General features: G+C 37.4%; 1 protein-coding gene across 1 annotated transcript in view; it reads right to left on the bottom strand.

Annotated features, from left to right (window-relative positions):
• Positions 1-15,308, bottom strand: part of WIPF1 (WAS/WASL interacting protein family member 1) — a 776,716-nt gene that overhangs the window by 322,018 nt on the left and 439,390 nt on the right. Inside the window, exon 3 of the mRNA XM_044075560.1 lies at positions 7,811-7,896. Coding sequence (XP_043931495.1) covers positions 7,811-7,867 — 57 coding nt within the window. The 5' untranslated portion in view covers positions 7,868-7,896. The remainder of the gene's footprint in view (positions 1-7,810; positions 7,897-15,308) is intronic.

Consider the following 15,308-nt stretch of genomic DNA (forward strand, 5'->3'; position numbering starts at 1 on the left):
AGGTGGGGATTCCCATGATTCCAATCCCTGCATCACAGGTGGTATTTGAAACGATGTAGTGACACTAATCTAACTTGGCATAGTGTGACTGACTTTTCAAAGGTTATGCCTCTTCAGCTTGCAACCACAAATCGCGGAGACACATGCTATGCCAGAAATTTAACTGTACCAGTAGGAACCAGCAAATGTAATGACACTAGACATAAAAGTGTGCTGGGCTCTTTAAACCTAAAAAGCTATAACTGGGGGTGAGTTATGGGCATGATAGAGAATTGTTACTACATTTGTAGTGATCATGCCTACCCCTGACTGGATTCTCTTTATTAGTAAATTATAGTATACTGACAGACAACTGAAGGCAAAGTAAGTGCTGAAGGAGTTAAAGTATGTCATGATGTTATACTATGTTAAAGAGTCTAGTTTCAGAATGTTAGAGTACGCTCTGACCTTCTCACACTAGAGGATGAATCATTGCAAGGATGTCTGTAAGATAGTATGTATTGGTGCTGAATGTAACAAGGTCAAAAGATAAATTCTTAGACTAGATGGCCTATATTTTAAAAAGACATATCGTCAAGTGTTCACGTGAAGCTCTAAGTGAGAATCAGAAGGCCATAAAATATTTAAAAATACATTGATTTGTTAAAAGCTATATAACATCACAGTTCTCCATGCATGAAATTGATAAGAAAAGGTGCAAAATGTGCAGTTTTCTTTGTTCATAGGTGGGTACTAGACTATTGGCCCAAGGGCTTATGTTACCCTAGCCAACAAGATTCCCTGGCTTATGCCACCCAAGAAAGTTATTTTCCTGTGCCAATGTCAAGCAGAGACACAGAAGTAATCCCCGGGGTGTATTTCCTATTTCCCATCCACCTATCAAGATTTTTCTTGAAGAGTGCTAATGAAGAACCTTGCTTAACATAGATGGGTAGCCTGTTCCAGAGTATGGGAAGTCTCTGGGACAGGAATCTATCCCTCCAGCATGTCCTGTTTATTGTGGTGACAAGGTTTAGGTCCCTAGAGCATGTAGCTTGGAGGGATTGGGATTTCTTTAGGTGTAGCATATCCAACAGCTCTGGTTTTGACATAACTTTATATGTTAGGCAGAGATCACCTCGGAGTAGGCAATATGCTACGGAGTAAAGATGGAGTTTTTTGAGATGGTCAGTGTAGGGCATTTGTTTGAGGCCAGTAATCCTCTTTGTGAGGTACTTCTGTAGCCTTTCCAGCTACTGCAGATGTCTTGTGAGGTACATTCCAAAAGGGGCGTTGTACTCTATAATGGGTCTAATGAGTGTCGAGTAGAGAGGAACAATGACCTCTTTTTTCCTGAATGAGAACCCTTTTATGATGAGGTGTGCCACGTAGAAGGACTTCCTGACTACTGTGGTGATGTGCCTATCAAAGGAGAGACTACTGTCCACCTGTGTCCCAAGGTCTCTTATCACACATTCGGTGTTAGGTAGATTGCTGCCTATGTGGTAGTTCATGAGTACAGAGTTTTTACCAAAGGAGATGACACTGCACTTTTTGGCATCGAGAGGCCATGGCTCTGACACCAGGCATCTGTTTTAACGAGGCCCTTCTGTAGGATGTCCACATCACTTGGGGACTTGACTATGGCTCCTAGTTTGCAATCATCTGCAAACTTCGTTAGCCAGAGGCCTTCTGTGTTAGCCTGTACTTCAGAGAAGAAGATACCAAACAGGAGAGGTCCCAGGACAGAACCCTGTGGTACTCCACTTGTCACTGCTTTGAGGTCAGATTTGGAGTCTGCAACTTTTACAGTGTGGGTTCTGTCAGTGAGCCAATTGGCAACTCATCTCATGACGTAGGGATTTATGCCTAGTTTAGTGAGTTTAGCTATAATTCCAGAATGGGGGATGGTGTTGAAAGCCTTGGCAAGGTCAAGATAGGCTGTATGAACCATCTTACCCTCATCTACAGCTTTGGTGACTGCCTCAAAGAAGTCGATCAGATTCAGGAGGCATGATCTGCCTTTCACAAACCCGAACTGGTTGGGATCCAAAGTTTGGAGGTTACCAATGTCTTTGTTAAAGAGTTCCATGATGATACGTTCCATGGCCTTGCAGACCAGGCTCGTCAGGCTAATAGGTCGATAGTTCCTGGGATCAGTGGTGGCTCCCCCTTTGTGGGATAAGATAACTGTTGCTGTGCACCATTCAGTGGGCACAAAGCCTGATGCAAGGCTATTATTAAACATGGTGCTTAAGTGGGGAGCCAGTTTGTTCTGAAGTTTGTGTAAAATGCAGCCTGGGATGTTGTCCGGTCCCATGGATGCTGTGTTTTTGGCTTTAGAAAGTGCAGCTTTTACTTGCGTAGTTGTGATTACAGGGACTCTGCATTCTTCCTGTATAGATATGGGCCCTTTAGGGGGTGGAGGTGGGGGGTAAAGTTAGCACTGAACCTATCTGCCAGGATGTTGGCAATATCAGTTGGTTCTGTAATTTTCGTGCCGTTGTGCTGTAACTCAGAACAGATCTGGGTGTTGCCTTCGAGATTCTTGACATAGCTATAGAATGCTTTGTGGTTGTCCTTAGAATTAGTGGCGATTTTGTTTTTGTAGCTAGCTTTGGAGAATCTTATAAGAGATCTCAGCTTCTTACTGAGGTTGACCAGGGAGCTCCTCCACTAATGGGATTTTACTCTCTTTTGCAACAGTTTCTTCCTTCTGTTGTACAGTTTGTTTATGGCAGGGGACCACCAGATTGGCTTCCTTTTTTTTGGAGGATAGCATCTTGGTTCTGTTTGGGATAGCATGATCCATGCACTCGTGTAAGTGCTTATAGAGTGCATTTGTGTAGGATTCAGCAGTCATAACTGTATTGTCCATCTGCCTGGGTGTCATGAAGTTCACCACTTCTATCTTAAGAAGCATGATGTTGGCTTTGGAGAACTTTTTTACCGTGGTTTCCTTAATGGGGGGTGGGATGTGGATATCAAGGGTGATTAGCTTATGGTCGGATCAGACCAACGAGGAGTTGACTTCAGGTGTGGAACACCGGTCACTCATGTTGGTAATTACTAGGTCTAGGATATTGTTGCCCCTGGTGGGGGTGTGGATAAGTTGATCCAGGGCATTGGAGTTTATGAATTCCAGAAAGCGTTGAGCTAAGGAGTTGGTACATGAGTAGTTTTCCCAGTTAATGGTGGGGTAGTTGAAGCCGCCCATTAATAGGGTGTTTGGTTGAACCCTAATATTTTCCAGTACATCAAGAAAAGAGGAGTGGGAATCCTGGGGCATAGTGGGGATCTGTAGCAAGCTACAATTTGGATTGCAGTTTTGCCCAGAGTTACTTGCACTTGGATAACCTTGGATGCATTATGCTGAGCAACTAGCCTGGAGGTGTGGATATCCTTAATGAATATGGACACACCTCCGCCTTTGGTGTTTCAGTCCAGGTTACATGGCCGAAATGTGTGGTATGAGTTGTAGCCTGGTAGTGCAGGGGTGCTCTCTGAAGCCTTGAACCAGGTCTCAGTCACTGCACAGATATCGATGTTCTCCATTTTAAGGAGTGCCTTGAAGTGAGTGCATTTTGAGATATAGACTTCTAGCATTGAGTAGCATTACCCTCAGTTTTTGCTTGCCTGTTCCTGCTACAGTGGTGAATTTGTCATTTGACCCTTGCCTAAAAAGGCACTATAGGGGCAGCAAGAGCCTTAGCCAGTATTCGGAATCCCAGGGGTGACAGGTGCAGGCCATCTTTGGCAAAGCATCGTGGTTTGTCAACCATGTCATCCCAAGGACAGATACTGGATCCCCTTAGAATGACGCTTAGCCAATTGTTGAAGTCAATCATTTTGTCTTTGTACTGCGGAATTATTCTGGGCGATGGCAGAATGCTACTCAGGGCTAGGGTCATATCTGCCTGGGCTACAAGATCAGAGAGCTCTTCCTTGTCTCTTTTCATGTAGTCCAGGGAGGTACGTCTCTGGTCATTCACACCAACATGGACAATGACGGAGTCATATTTGTACTTTTGTGGAGTGACCTGAGTGCGTGGGTTATGTGGCGGATCCTGGCACTTGACAGGCAGCTGACAGTAACCTTCTCCTTGTTTAGCCTGGTGAGTGGGACATCAGTGTGCCTGACTATAGAGTCACCCATGACTAGTGTGTTGGGTACGTTGTTTTGCCTTATTGGCTGTGGTTGAGTGGCACACTGAGTCTGTGGGCTATGTGTCATTTGGGTTGTGTTGGGGGATGGAGGTTGCTTGCGTTTCTGCTTTGGAGGTCTCCGTTGCTTAGACAGATTATTACTGAGAGCCTCCACGAATGTTTTTGTGTTACTATGTGTGGATTTTGGTGGTGTAGATTTAGTGAGACTATGTGATGAGTGTGTTGTGGTGCAAATGTTTACCTTCTCCTCATGACTGTCAAGTTCAGTCTTGGTTGGAGAGAGTTTTACCTCCAGTTTGGCTAGATAAGTGCATCTCTCACAGGTTGTAGTGCTGGATGGTAGGAGGAAAGGGTTGTCTGTATACGAGGCAATTTCTACATTGCCTCAAGATGCCCAAATTCATCAGCTAGACTGGAGAGAACACTGGGAGCTGACCCCTGGACATGCCTGAATAAAAAACTACTTTCATCTAGATAAGTGAGGAAAGTGAGAACAAGAGATGTTTTTCTCTAAGCAAGTGAGAAAAGTAAGTATAAAAACTATTTTCCTCTAGGTAATGAGGTAATGTTCTCAGAGACTGTTCTGAAAAATTTGACTAAGCAGTCTCTTAGTGCTGTTTATGGAATAAACCAGTACTTTGCACACCCTGAAGTGTTATTCTTGACTCAAGGCTAAAAAGGTACAACTCCTAATTATTTATTTCTGCACTTTAACACACTCAAGCCCACTGGTAACAGTAGCCTGGAGAAGCTTATATGGGTACATTTCTTCACACTTTTTCATTCATATTCATTATCATTACCAAGGAACATCAGCTAAAGTTTCTGAAGTCTGCTATTCTGTAAGTTACATGGGTGGGTACCAGTCTTCTTTTCTGGTGTTTATGTATCCTAAGTGGAAAGTTGAGAGTAACTGAATAATTTTAGTTTAACACTCTTTTCATGCTGTATACAACTGAGCACAGAGGAATAAAGCTCTGAGTATAATGAATTAAGGCTCTGAGCTGTCAACAAGATGTTTCCTGTAGATCAGTGTTTGATTTTCTCATATTTACTTGCCTACTTTGTGACTCTTAGCAAGTCAGTTAACCTGATAGTGTTCTGGAACTGTTGAAAATCAGATTATATTTATCAGCTATCTTCCAAACAGTGTGATTAGAAGAAGCTATATATGAGATGGTTGCTTTGTTTTATTTATTTAATCATATATTTAAATTTTAATAAACATTTATCAATGAAAAAAGAAGATATTTTTATTTGATTGATAATTAATCATATTATATGAACTACACTAAAGTCCCACATAATATCTCTGGGTACTGCATTACTTATTTCTGTAAGGAACACAACTCAGTACTAAAAGAATTAGGTTTTGCTTCTTTATCAGAATTAAAAGACCCAGACTATGGGTCCCACCTGTATGAAAAATAAACTGTGATTTAACTTAATAAACATTGAATTTCAAAACTCATTGTTGAAGTATTAATGCATTGCTGTGAGGGGGCACTTCACCCCCCCCCTCGCACCTCTAGTACTTGTGATTAGCTAGTAATCCCATTAATATCTGTCTGTCTAGTTATCTATGAAATGGGACATGCTTTAGAATTACAAACCAATAATTGCTTCTAGTCATTATCTTGACTACAAAAAGTTAATGGGAAAGCATACGAAACAGCTAATTTCACTGTAATCATAATCAAAGCATATTTAGCTGATCATTTCTGAATATTGATAAGTTGATAAGCAGCTAAGAGACTGTTATCTGTATTAGCATCCAGAAAGTTTCCTTGTTTTCTACCAGTGTCCATGCAGAAGCTGAGATGTTTTAATATGTTGACTTATAGGTTCCTATGAGATATCAGTGAACTGTTTATTTGTTAATTCATACTGTTTGATTAATTCTTTATTTTTGAATTGCTATTTTATACATAATTCATAAAGATCATTGGCTACTGCAACAGTTAAACTGAACGGCATGCTCTTTTTTCCCCATTCATAAAATATCTGCTTATACAGAGATTAGAGGACTGTGTCAATCTCACTGCCCACATTATGACCAGATTACTGTCATTCTATCAGTGGCCCAGACACCTGTAGTAGTTGGCAGAGGAAGAGAGGAATGATGACGCTTTGACAGATACCTCTTTTCAGAGGGAGGGACAATGGAGATGGGCATGTGAGGTAGGCTTTTCATACAATCCTCAAGGGACAATAGAATTGTGAATAGCATCCAGGCTAGGCGAACTGGTGGGGTGTGCACATTGCTGCTTTGGAAGGGTGGTAAGGGCACACCTGTGACCGTGCCTCATAGATTGCAATAGTCTATCAATATAATACAAACCTGTGAGGATAAGGCCTCCATGAAACATGTCATTCCAGCATCTGTGAGCAGCAGTAGTGACTATTGATTAATTTTCCTCCCACATCCTGTTGTCACCAGTGCGGGTTAGCTGGATATTCCATTTTAGAGGGGTTAAAACCTGGGTAAATCTACATAACTACAGATTAGGAACAGGACAAACTTATGTAGACCCATACTGACACAGTAAAAAAAAGTATAAGTGGATCATATACTACCTTAAGTGGCATATTCTGAAATGGATCATGCTTCCAGAAGACTGCCAGCCTCTAACATAAAATAGCTAAAGGATGACTGTCTTTAAGTATGGCAGGACAAGTTCCCTAAAGTGGAGGGTTAATGGAGAGTTACTGGCTTTCATTAACAAACTACAGATGACATCTAGGATTGCCACAGTTACTGGAAGAGACTAAGAAAAGGTTTATTACAAAATCAGAAAAACTAAAATGAAGGCAAGAACTGAACTAGAACCAAATGCTGCCCAAAATTCAGTGAAGCTAGGGCAGTACATTATGCTTTAATGCCTAAAACAGAAAGCAAAACTAATAGGCTGGAAAATACAGGGAGTTAGCTAAGGTAAACTGCAGTCATGGCCAACACACATAATCCTAGTAAATATCATTATTAAATAAGGGGATATTCAATTATGCAGATATTTTATTTTAACCCTCAGTCTGTTATTAAAGTCTGGGCAGTCCCCACTGTAAAAATTCAATCAGTTTTTCATTTATGATATTATGACAGGTATTTTCAAAAATATAATTTTGCAGACACATTCCTCTGGTAATGCAAAATGTTTCTAAAAGTCTGAAAATTAATATTTCTAAATAATTATTCCAGTAAAATCACAATTCTCTTTTTCGCTGTCTGCTGTTGCTTTTCACCATACTGCTGCACTTTAATTTGTGGTAAGTCAGTTTTCTTTTTGATATTTTTTACTGACTATCACATAAAACTACTAACCAACACACCATAAATAATACAGGACTTATTTTAAAATGAGTTATTGCTTATTCTTTGTAGAGGCAGAGCAAGAAAAGACCATGCACTTCATTGTTGTTAATTTCTGATCTGGCCACTAAGAAAAACATTGTTTTACAGTCATGTTTTTGTAGAAGACTGGCCAAAAGAAATATTTTAGTATGGTGTACTTAAAAAAAGGTTTGAATTAATTGCAGCAAAGCATGGTTGCCTGGAAAGCAATCAGACCTGGAAGCAGCATTAACTTACAACTCAACCATTTTCTCCTGACACGCAATTTCAGTTGATTTAACAACAGACAGAAAGAAGGTGAGTGCAACTTACCTGATTAAATGTTGGTGGTGGAGGAAGTCCTGGAGGAGGAGGCGGAGGAACTGGCATTTTCCTTTACTACTATTTTCCAACGAGGCCTGCCAATGGAAACATATAATGATATAAAAATCAGACTGTACCACTAACCATAACCATTGTCAGGCATGTGATGAAAGCTTTCATATAAATATAGAAACAAATCCAATTCTGATGACAGATAAAAAAAAAAAATTGTGAGCACATTCTGCCAACTTCACATCTGCTAGGTAAATGGCAAATACTGCTTAAACCACAGTCTTCTCAATATCATAAGAATCATAGGACGTACAAGGCTATTTGCCAAGAAGGCATGTGTGCCTTGCCACTAACCACCATCAGACACTACCAACCTTTGTAAGGAAAGCAAGGCCTGTAAATCTGGGAGTGTATTTTAGGGCACACATACATTTCCATAAGGTATGTCTGAAGGTTAACCATACCATTGCTTAGCATGCTGGAGGAGTCTATTCCAGAGCAAAAGTGGTGCTAGGGAATAAACTTTCTCTCCATTAAGTTTTGTGTATTACCTCTTGTAAAATGAGATTTCTTATTCTAGTGTTGGACATACAGTTTTATATATTGAGAGAGGAGGTTTTGGATAATAATATCTGTGAGGACACAGGAAATCCAGGCACAGATTCCCCCCACAACAGCCTAAATGACACAAAGTACAAAGTTAGGGATTCATTCCTACAGACACTTACTTTGTCACCGTTCCATCCTCCTTTGTGCTCTTCGTGGAATACCTCTTTCCAAAAATGCTACCTACTTTGAAAATGCTGACCCTTTTGAGATATTTAAAAGTGTATCTCATGCCACTTTATCCCCTCCTTTTTTTTTTGAGGGTAGCATGTATGTGTATTTTGCTTTTTCTCTACTATGTTAACTACAATCCTGCATCTACTATATTTGTATCTTTGAAGATCTGGGGTCTTTAGACTCTGTATGTAATATTTCATACAGGGATATTGCTTTCAGCATTTATAGCAGTATGACACCTTCTTCCTGTCTTGTGATGCTGCCTCATATTATTCACCTAAGTCTCTATTAGAGAGAGAGACAGAGAGAGAGAGAGAGAAAGAGAGGAAACTTGTGAATGCTCAATCTCACATGCTCAAGTTTATATACCCTCCCCACAAAACCTAAGGGATTAATACCTTTCTAATATTTTTGGGAAGCATGGTTAGGCTTAAAAAGGCCCTCTAGGGTGGTTAGCCTAGTATTCTGTTATGATCCTATGCTCTGCTAACCACATAATAAATTAACAATTAGCACTACGTGCAAAGAAAATGACTGCTAGCCCTTTTGTTTCTATTTTCCAGAGGACTGTCCCTAAATTACTGACTGATTTTACCTGATTTTGCTGTTTCTTTACAAGCACATCTCTCAATAAATAAATAAATACATAAAAATAAAAAATTCAAAATGTTTCTATGATTTGTTAGGAAATGATACTGGTATAATTATCTGTAATTATTCCTTAAATTGGGTGTCTAATATCAAAGGCGAAGGAGCAACTGCATCTTTAATGTTAACAAAAAAATTATAAATATTATTTTATGCCGCAATATATATAAAAGATCTGTTTTATTCAGCAGTATATTATTTTTAGACCAAAAGCCACAATAACATTATATGTTTATGTTTAGATAGCTTTTATATTGTTACTCTGAAGAGAACTGGAAGCTTTGCTTTTGTTTTCAAGTGATTCTTTTGCAGATATTGCAATTTGTTGATCGTAATAGACCATTTTGACATGAATTTTCCTTTGTTTCATATGACAACATCTCGCTGCTCCTTATGAAATTTCCCTGACAGTCACCTTTACACTGCATATTACAAATGTCTTTTGAGATTTCATTATGGAAATCACAGACAGCAACAATACTCAGCAACAAAATCCATTTAGGGATTTCAGAGCATCTTAATACTGAATTTGATCACACCAGTTTAGTAGCTTCAAGCCATGGCTTTTGTGACATGACATATCTAAATACAAAGATCCTTTTTCTGCTTAAATATGTATGATTTGTTTTACTTCTGTTGCATTGCTAACTCAGCCCTCATTTGAGATTTCATTAAAATTTTACAGATAGTAACAACAGGAAGTTCAGTTACAAAATGCACTTGAGTGTTATTTGAGACTAAATGATTCCATTAAAGCTCAGTGCTGAATTTGACCTCACAAATTCAAAGCACTTGCTTTTTGCATGTTAGAAATGAAGACAAAACAAAAAGCCGGTGGAATACAAAGTTTTTTTTTTTTTACTTCTGATATAACAAAAGTGTATTAAATCTGTATCCATGGCTAGTACTGTATTCCACATGAAAGAGTAAGTCAATCACAGCAACTCCAGATGAAACAGCGTATAATGCAAAGTATTAGACTATGAAGATGAAGGTCCATGAAAGTCTGCATTCTGTAATGTATAAAAGGCCATGTATCAGTCTTCCCATAAAATTGTATTATGAAACTTCCACTTAGTAAAACAATACAAATTCTCATAAGATTGCTATTCTACTTTTAGAGATTTCATTGCAGTTTAACACTGAATTTAATACTGCAACTTTAGTTTCTTCAGACTTGGTGTATGAGCCATGACATGTTACAAATGAAAAAGCAAAAAAAAAAAAACCCTACTTTTCTAGGCAATATACAGAATTCTACTACTGATGTTATGACAGCTTAGGAAATATATATTCCACGCCAGTACTATATTCTGCATTCACAAATGAAACCTCACATAAGGCAAAATGTTATGCTATAGTAGTGAAGACCTACAGAGCTCTTTACTTGTTATCTATATATAAAAGGCCATTTGTTAGACTCCAAGATTTCATTAAAAACTGTCAAGCAGTTACAACAAGATATTCACCTTCAAAATGTACCTAAGAAGGTTTTCCTATCCTTATGGATTTTAGTGCAAGACAATGCTGAATTTGACACGACTACTTCAGTTGTTTCAAACTATGGCATTTGAGGAAAGATATGCTTCAAAATAAAAAAAATATTCCCAGATAAATGCATAGGATTTTACTTCTAATGCAGTGACAACTTAGTAGAGATGTATTGTATGCCAGTACCACATTCTGTACCTCAAGTACAAGTTTAAGTACAGCATCACCAATTGAAACCAAGTATAGCCCAAAATGTGACAGTGGATGTCTATGAATAGCTGCATATTGCACCTATGATTAAAAGGAAAATGTTAGGCCTCCTTCAAAATTTCATTATGAAGCATGCAGGAAATAACAATAGGGATTCAGCTATAAAATGTACTTAAGATCTCTGTTCTATTCTATTCTATTCTTAGGCATTTCAGTACAGCTGAATGCTGAATTTGACTTCACCATTTCAACTGCATTGGTTTATGTCATTTGAGCTATGACATGTTCATCTGACAATTTTCTGGTGAAATATAGAGGAATTTGACTTCTGTTGCAATGACAACATGTTAAAGATATATGCTAGACAATTACTGTTTTCTTTATACTAAACGGACATCATGTATAATATACCAGTATAGTACAAAATGTCATTTTTGTAACATCATATTGCATACTTTTACAAGGCATATGAACATTTGATTTTGTACCTCTGTATAAATGTGATATATCACTCCCCTTTAAGATTTAAATGCTATTTTTCAGGCAGTAATGTTCAGCCACAAGATGCATCTAAGATTCCTAATCTACCCTTAGAGAATTCAGTATATCTTAATGAATTTGACCCCATTTTAGCTTCTTTAAAATATGGCATCTGAGCCTAGACACAATGCAAATCAAACCCAATACAGGTAAGCATGTGCAATTTGTACACTTTATGTAATGGCAACTCAGTAAATGTGCATTTTAGAAGAGTACAACATTTTTCACATTACAAAAAAGTGATATGAAATGCCTCCAGTGAAAACAGTATACAAAGCAAAATATCAGACTGTTGACACTGAAGGCTTATGAAACCCTGCATTATGTACATATGTTCAAAAAGGACACATTCAAGTCCTCCCCCTTTGAGATTTCATTGCAAAACTTTTAGGCAATATGAGCCCAGCACTGAGGTAGCAAATGTACCTATGACTGCTATTAACCCCTTTAGGATTTCAGTGCAGCACAATGCTGCTTCTAATGTATAAGACTTGTCTTTCTTACATAATGACAGCTAAGTGAAAATGCATTCTAGATCAGTACTGTAGTCTTCATCATAAGAAGTCACATTCAATGAAAACTGAATATCGTACAAAATATCACTGTGACAATGCTGGCCTATGAATCTCTGAACCTGATAATTAAGTAAAAGGCATTATATGCCAGTCCCATTTGAGATTTCATTGCAAAACTACAAAGTTATGACATATTCATCTGAAAACATGGTGGAATATACAGGAATTTTACTTCTATTGCAATGACAACTTGGTAAAAATATATGTTAGACCATCACTGTTTTCTTTATGCTAAGGAGAAGTCACATATAACATTCCAGCATAATGCAAAAAGTAATTTTTTGTTACATAGTATTGCATACTACAGCAAGCCAAATAAACAAGGCCTCTGCATTTGGTACATCTGTATAAAAGTTTATATAATGCTCCACTTCAAGATTTCATTATTATTTTGTTTTCAAGCAGTAATGTTCAGCTACAAGAGGCCTACCCTTATGGATTTCAATACATCTCAGTATTGGATATGACCTCACCATTTTAGCTGCTTAATACTATGGAATTTGAGCTATGTCACTTTTTTCATGCTGAAATATATAACATTTGTATTTCTTATGTAATGACAGCTTACTGAAGATATGATCTGTAACAGTGCTGTATTCTTCATCTTAAGAAGTCCCATTCAGTGCATGCAATGGAAAGTGAATACAATGTAAAATATCACTGTGACAATGAAGGGCCATAAATCTCTGCATAAGCTAATGATATATAAAAGGCCAAATATCAGTCTCCATTTGATATTTCATTACAAATTATTTAGGCAGTAACAACAGCTTGTTTGCCTAAAACATGCACCTAAGATTGCTATTCTGCCTTTACAGACATCATTGTAGAGCAAAGCTGAATTCGACCCCAGCACTTTAGCTGCTTCAGACCATGGTCTATAGGCCATGACAAGTTAAAAATGAAAAACAAAATGGAAAATATATATGGATTTTTACTTCTGCTGTAAATACAACTTATTGCACATATATTCTGCATATTACTTTCACCTTACCAGCTGAACAGAGGTCATATACCCTTTAATGGGAACCAGGAATTATTTCATTTCATTTAATTTGTTAATAAGTAAATGGTCTGGTCAGACTGGTACTTTTGAGTCATGGTGCAGATAACATTATAATGAAAGTAAGTACAACACATTTAGAAAATAGATGAATAAATAGATGTTGAATATGTAGTTGCATGGTACATACAAAGCTATTTATAAAAATGAAAGGAATGTTCAACTATGGTATATATTTAGCATTCACTTACATACTTTAGGATAATATAGGGATTAGACATCAATGGATTTTGAAAGAGTAGACAGTATCACTATAAGATCCCTTTAGTTTTCAATAAACAAAAGGAAAAAAATTACTGAGTGGAAAGTGTAAAGTGGGTAGAATAGGAAATAATGAAAATATATATGTTGTGAGTATAATAGGAAATCATAGATACTCATACAATTAGAGTTAAAGTAGTAAAGGTGGCTGAGAACTAGATGTTGCATACAAGAATTATTCAAGAGTAGTTTGCTGGAATCAGGTATATTTTGAAAATTGTAGGTGAATCATTAAGATGTTTTTAAAGGACTTGCTTGTTGATGGGGTATATATGTTTAAAGGAATGTAGTCCTATACTCATAGGCTCAATTTAAAGAAGGTGCTTTCAGTTTTATTTATGGTGATGTGAGGGCCTGAGAAAAGAGGGTTCCAATAATGTGATTTCTTAGAGATTAAGATACTTCTGTGGATCTTAGTTTCATAGCCGGAGGGATAAAATATTTTTTCAGTTGGTTAAATAGTGCTATTGTGAATAGGTATGCAGGCCTGTCATTGATATGGAGGGTATTATAAATTCCAGTGAGTGGCACTGGTATGTTTGAATATCAGAGGGATTTATAAAATGACAATGTAATGTGCCTTTTGGAGTAGATTGATTATGCAGCTGATGCCAAGAACTACTGCAGTTAGGCAACAGTATGTTTTTGATTATGGCTTTATGTCAATCAGGGTAAGGTGACTAACAAATCTGTAAGATTATTTTAGCTGATCAAGTATCTTGGTAGTATAATTTTGGTGTGGCATCTTAAGGAAATATTTGGTTGAGATGTGTTCCAAATTATTTACAGTTTATACTGGGGAAATTTTATTGTTCTGTGGATCTAGAATCTCTGTGAATTTTTTTCTGGCTAGCAATTGTGTTGTTACAATTAACATGGTTTTGGTGTTAGTGGAATTGGATATGAACTTCCTTATATTCCTCATCTTTTGGATGAGAAATTAAACTGAAGTTCCAGCTACCTGAGTTGTTAGTAGCTCAGATGGATGTAAAAGATCTCACAGTACCCATTGCAAAGAGTAGAAGAAGTTCCTCAATGGCCTGGGCAAATTCCTTTAGTACTATAAATACCATCTCTGGTTACCCATGAAAACAGGCAACTAGCCTAGTGGGACTAGCCTGGCCAACAAAGGATAAACAAACAAATAAATAAATAAATAGCTTTTCATCACGGTAACATTGATAAAGTTGGGTGAATTGTAGCTGATTTTTTTTTTGTATATGAGGGGCACATACAACAGACAGAAGTAACAGAAAGTCATCAGCATAAAGGATAATCTTGCGAGAAGAAAATGAAAAAACGAAAAGAGAATGTGTTCTAGTACAGATCCCCATGGCATACCAGTGAGAATTTTGGAACAGGGGGTTTTCATATTTAACTTAGACTCATTTAGTCCTAAGCAGCAGGAGGCTAATTAATCCCCTTTGCTTCCTGATAACTTTTAAGTTGGGAATTCATTTTGCTTCTTGGGAGGTTTAGTCCCAAATCCTCTATTAAGTGTTCACATCATATGATTTGTAATAGCTTATAAAGAGTGTGTGTTAAAAAATGCAAACTATGAATGTTTGTGTTGTATCAAACAGTTGCCTTGTGACACTGGATTTATATTAGAAATTTATGAAAGAAATTGCATTTTACTTACCAAAAATTATTAGCATAGTCAAAAGGTTATATTTCTGCAATCATGCAAAACAGACCCATTAGATGGAAGGCAGGATTGGGATGCACATTGCTACTTTGTGATATTGCATAATCAGTGAAAGTTATGCATATTATATTTCTACAGTATTTAAAGTCAACATTATTAACCTACAAAATTGTGCATATTAGATGGCATCTATGAGAGGCAACATTGTGTGCATTAATGCTGTATATAAGATGGTGGCATTTGTTTGCCTGTAGGCCACACAGCTTTGACAGTATT

Source organism: Protopterus annectens, chromosome 6.part1 (assembly GCF_019279795.1).
Source record: "Protopterus annectens isolate FY-2018-M chromosome 6.part1, PAN1.0, whole genome shotgun sequence".
In the NCBI taxonomy this organism is placed as follows: domain Eukaryota; kingdom Metazoa; phylum Chordata; order Ceratodontiformes; family Protopteridae; genus Protopterus; species Protopterus annectens.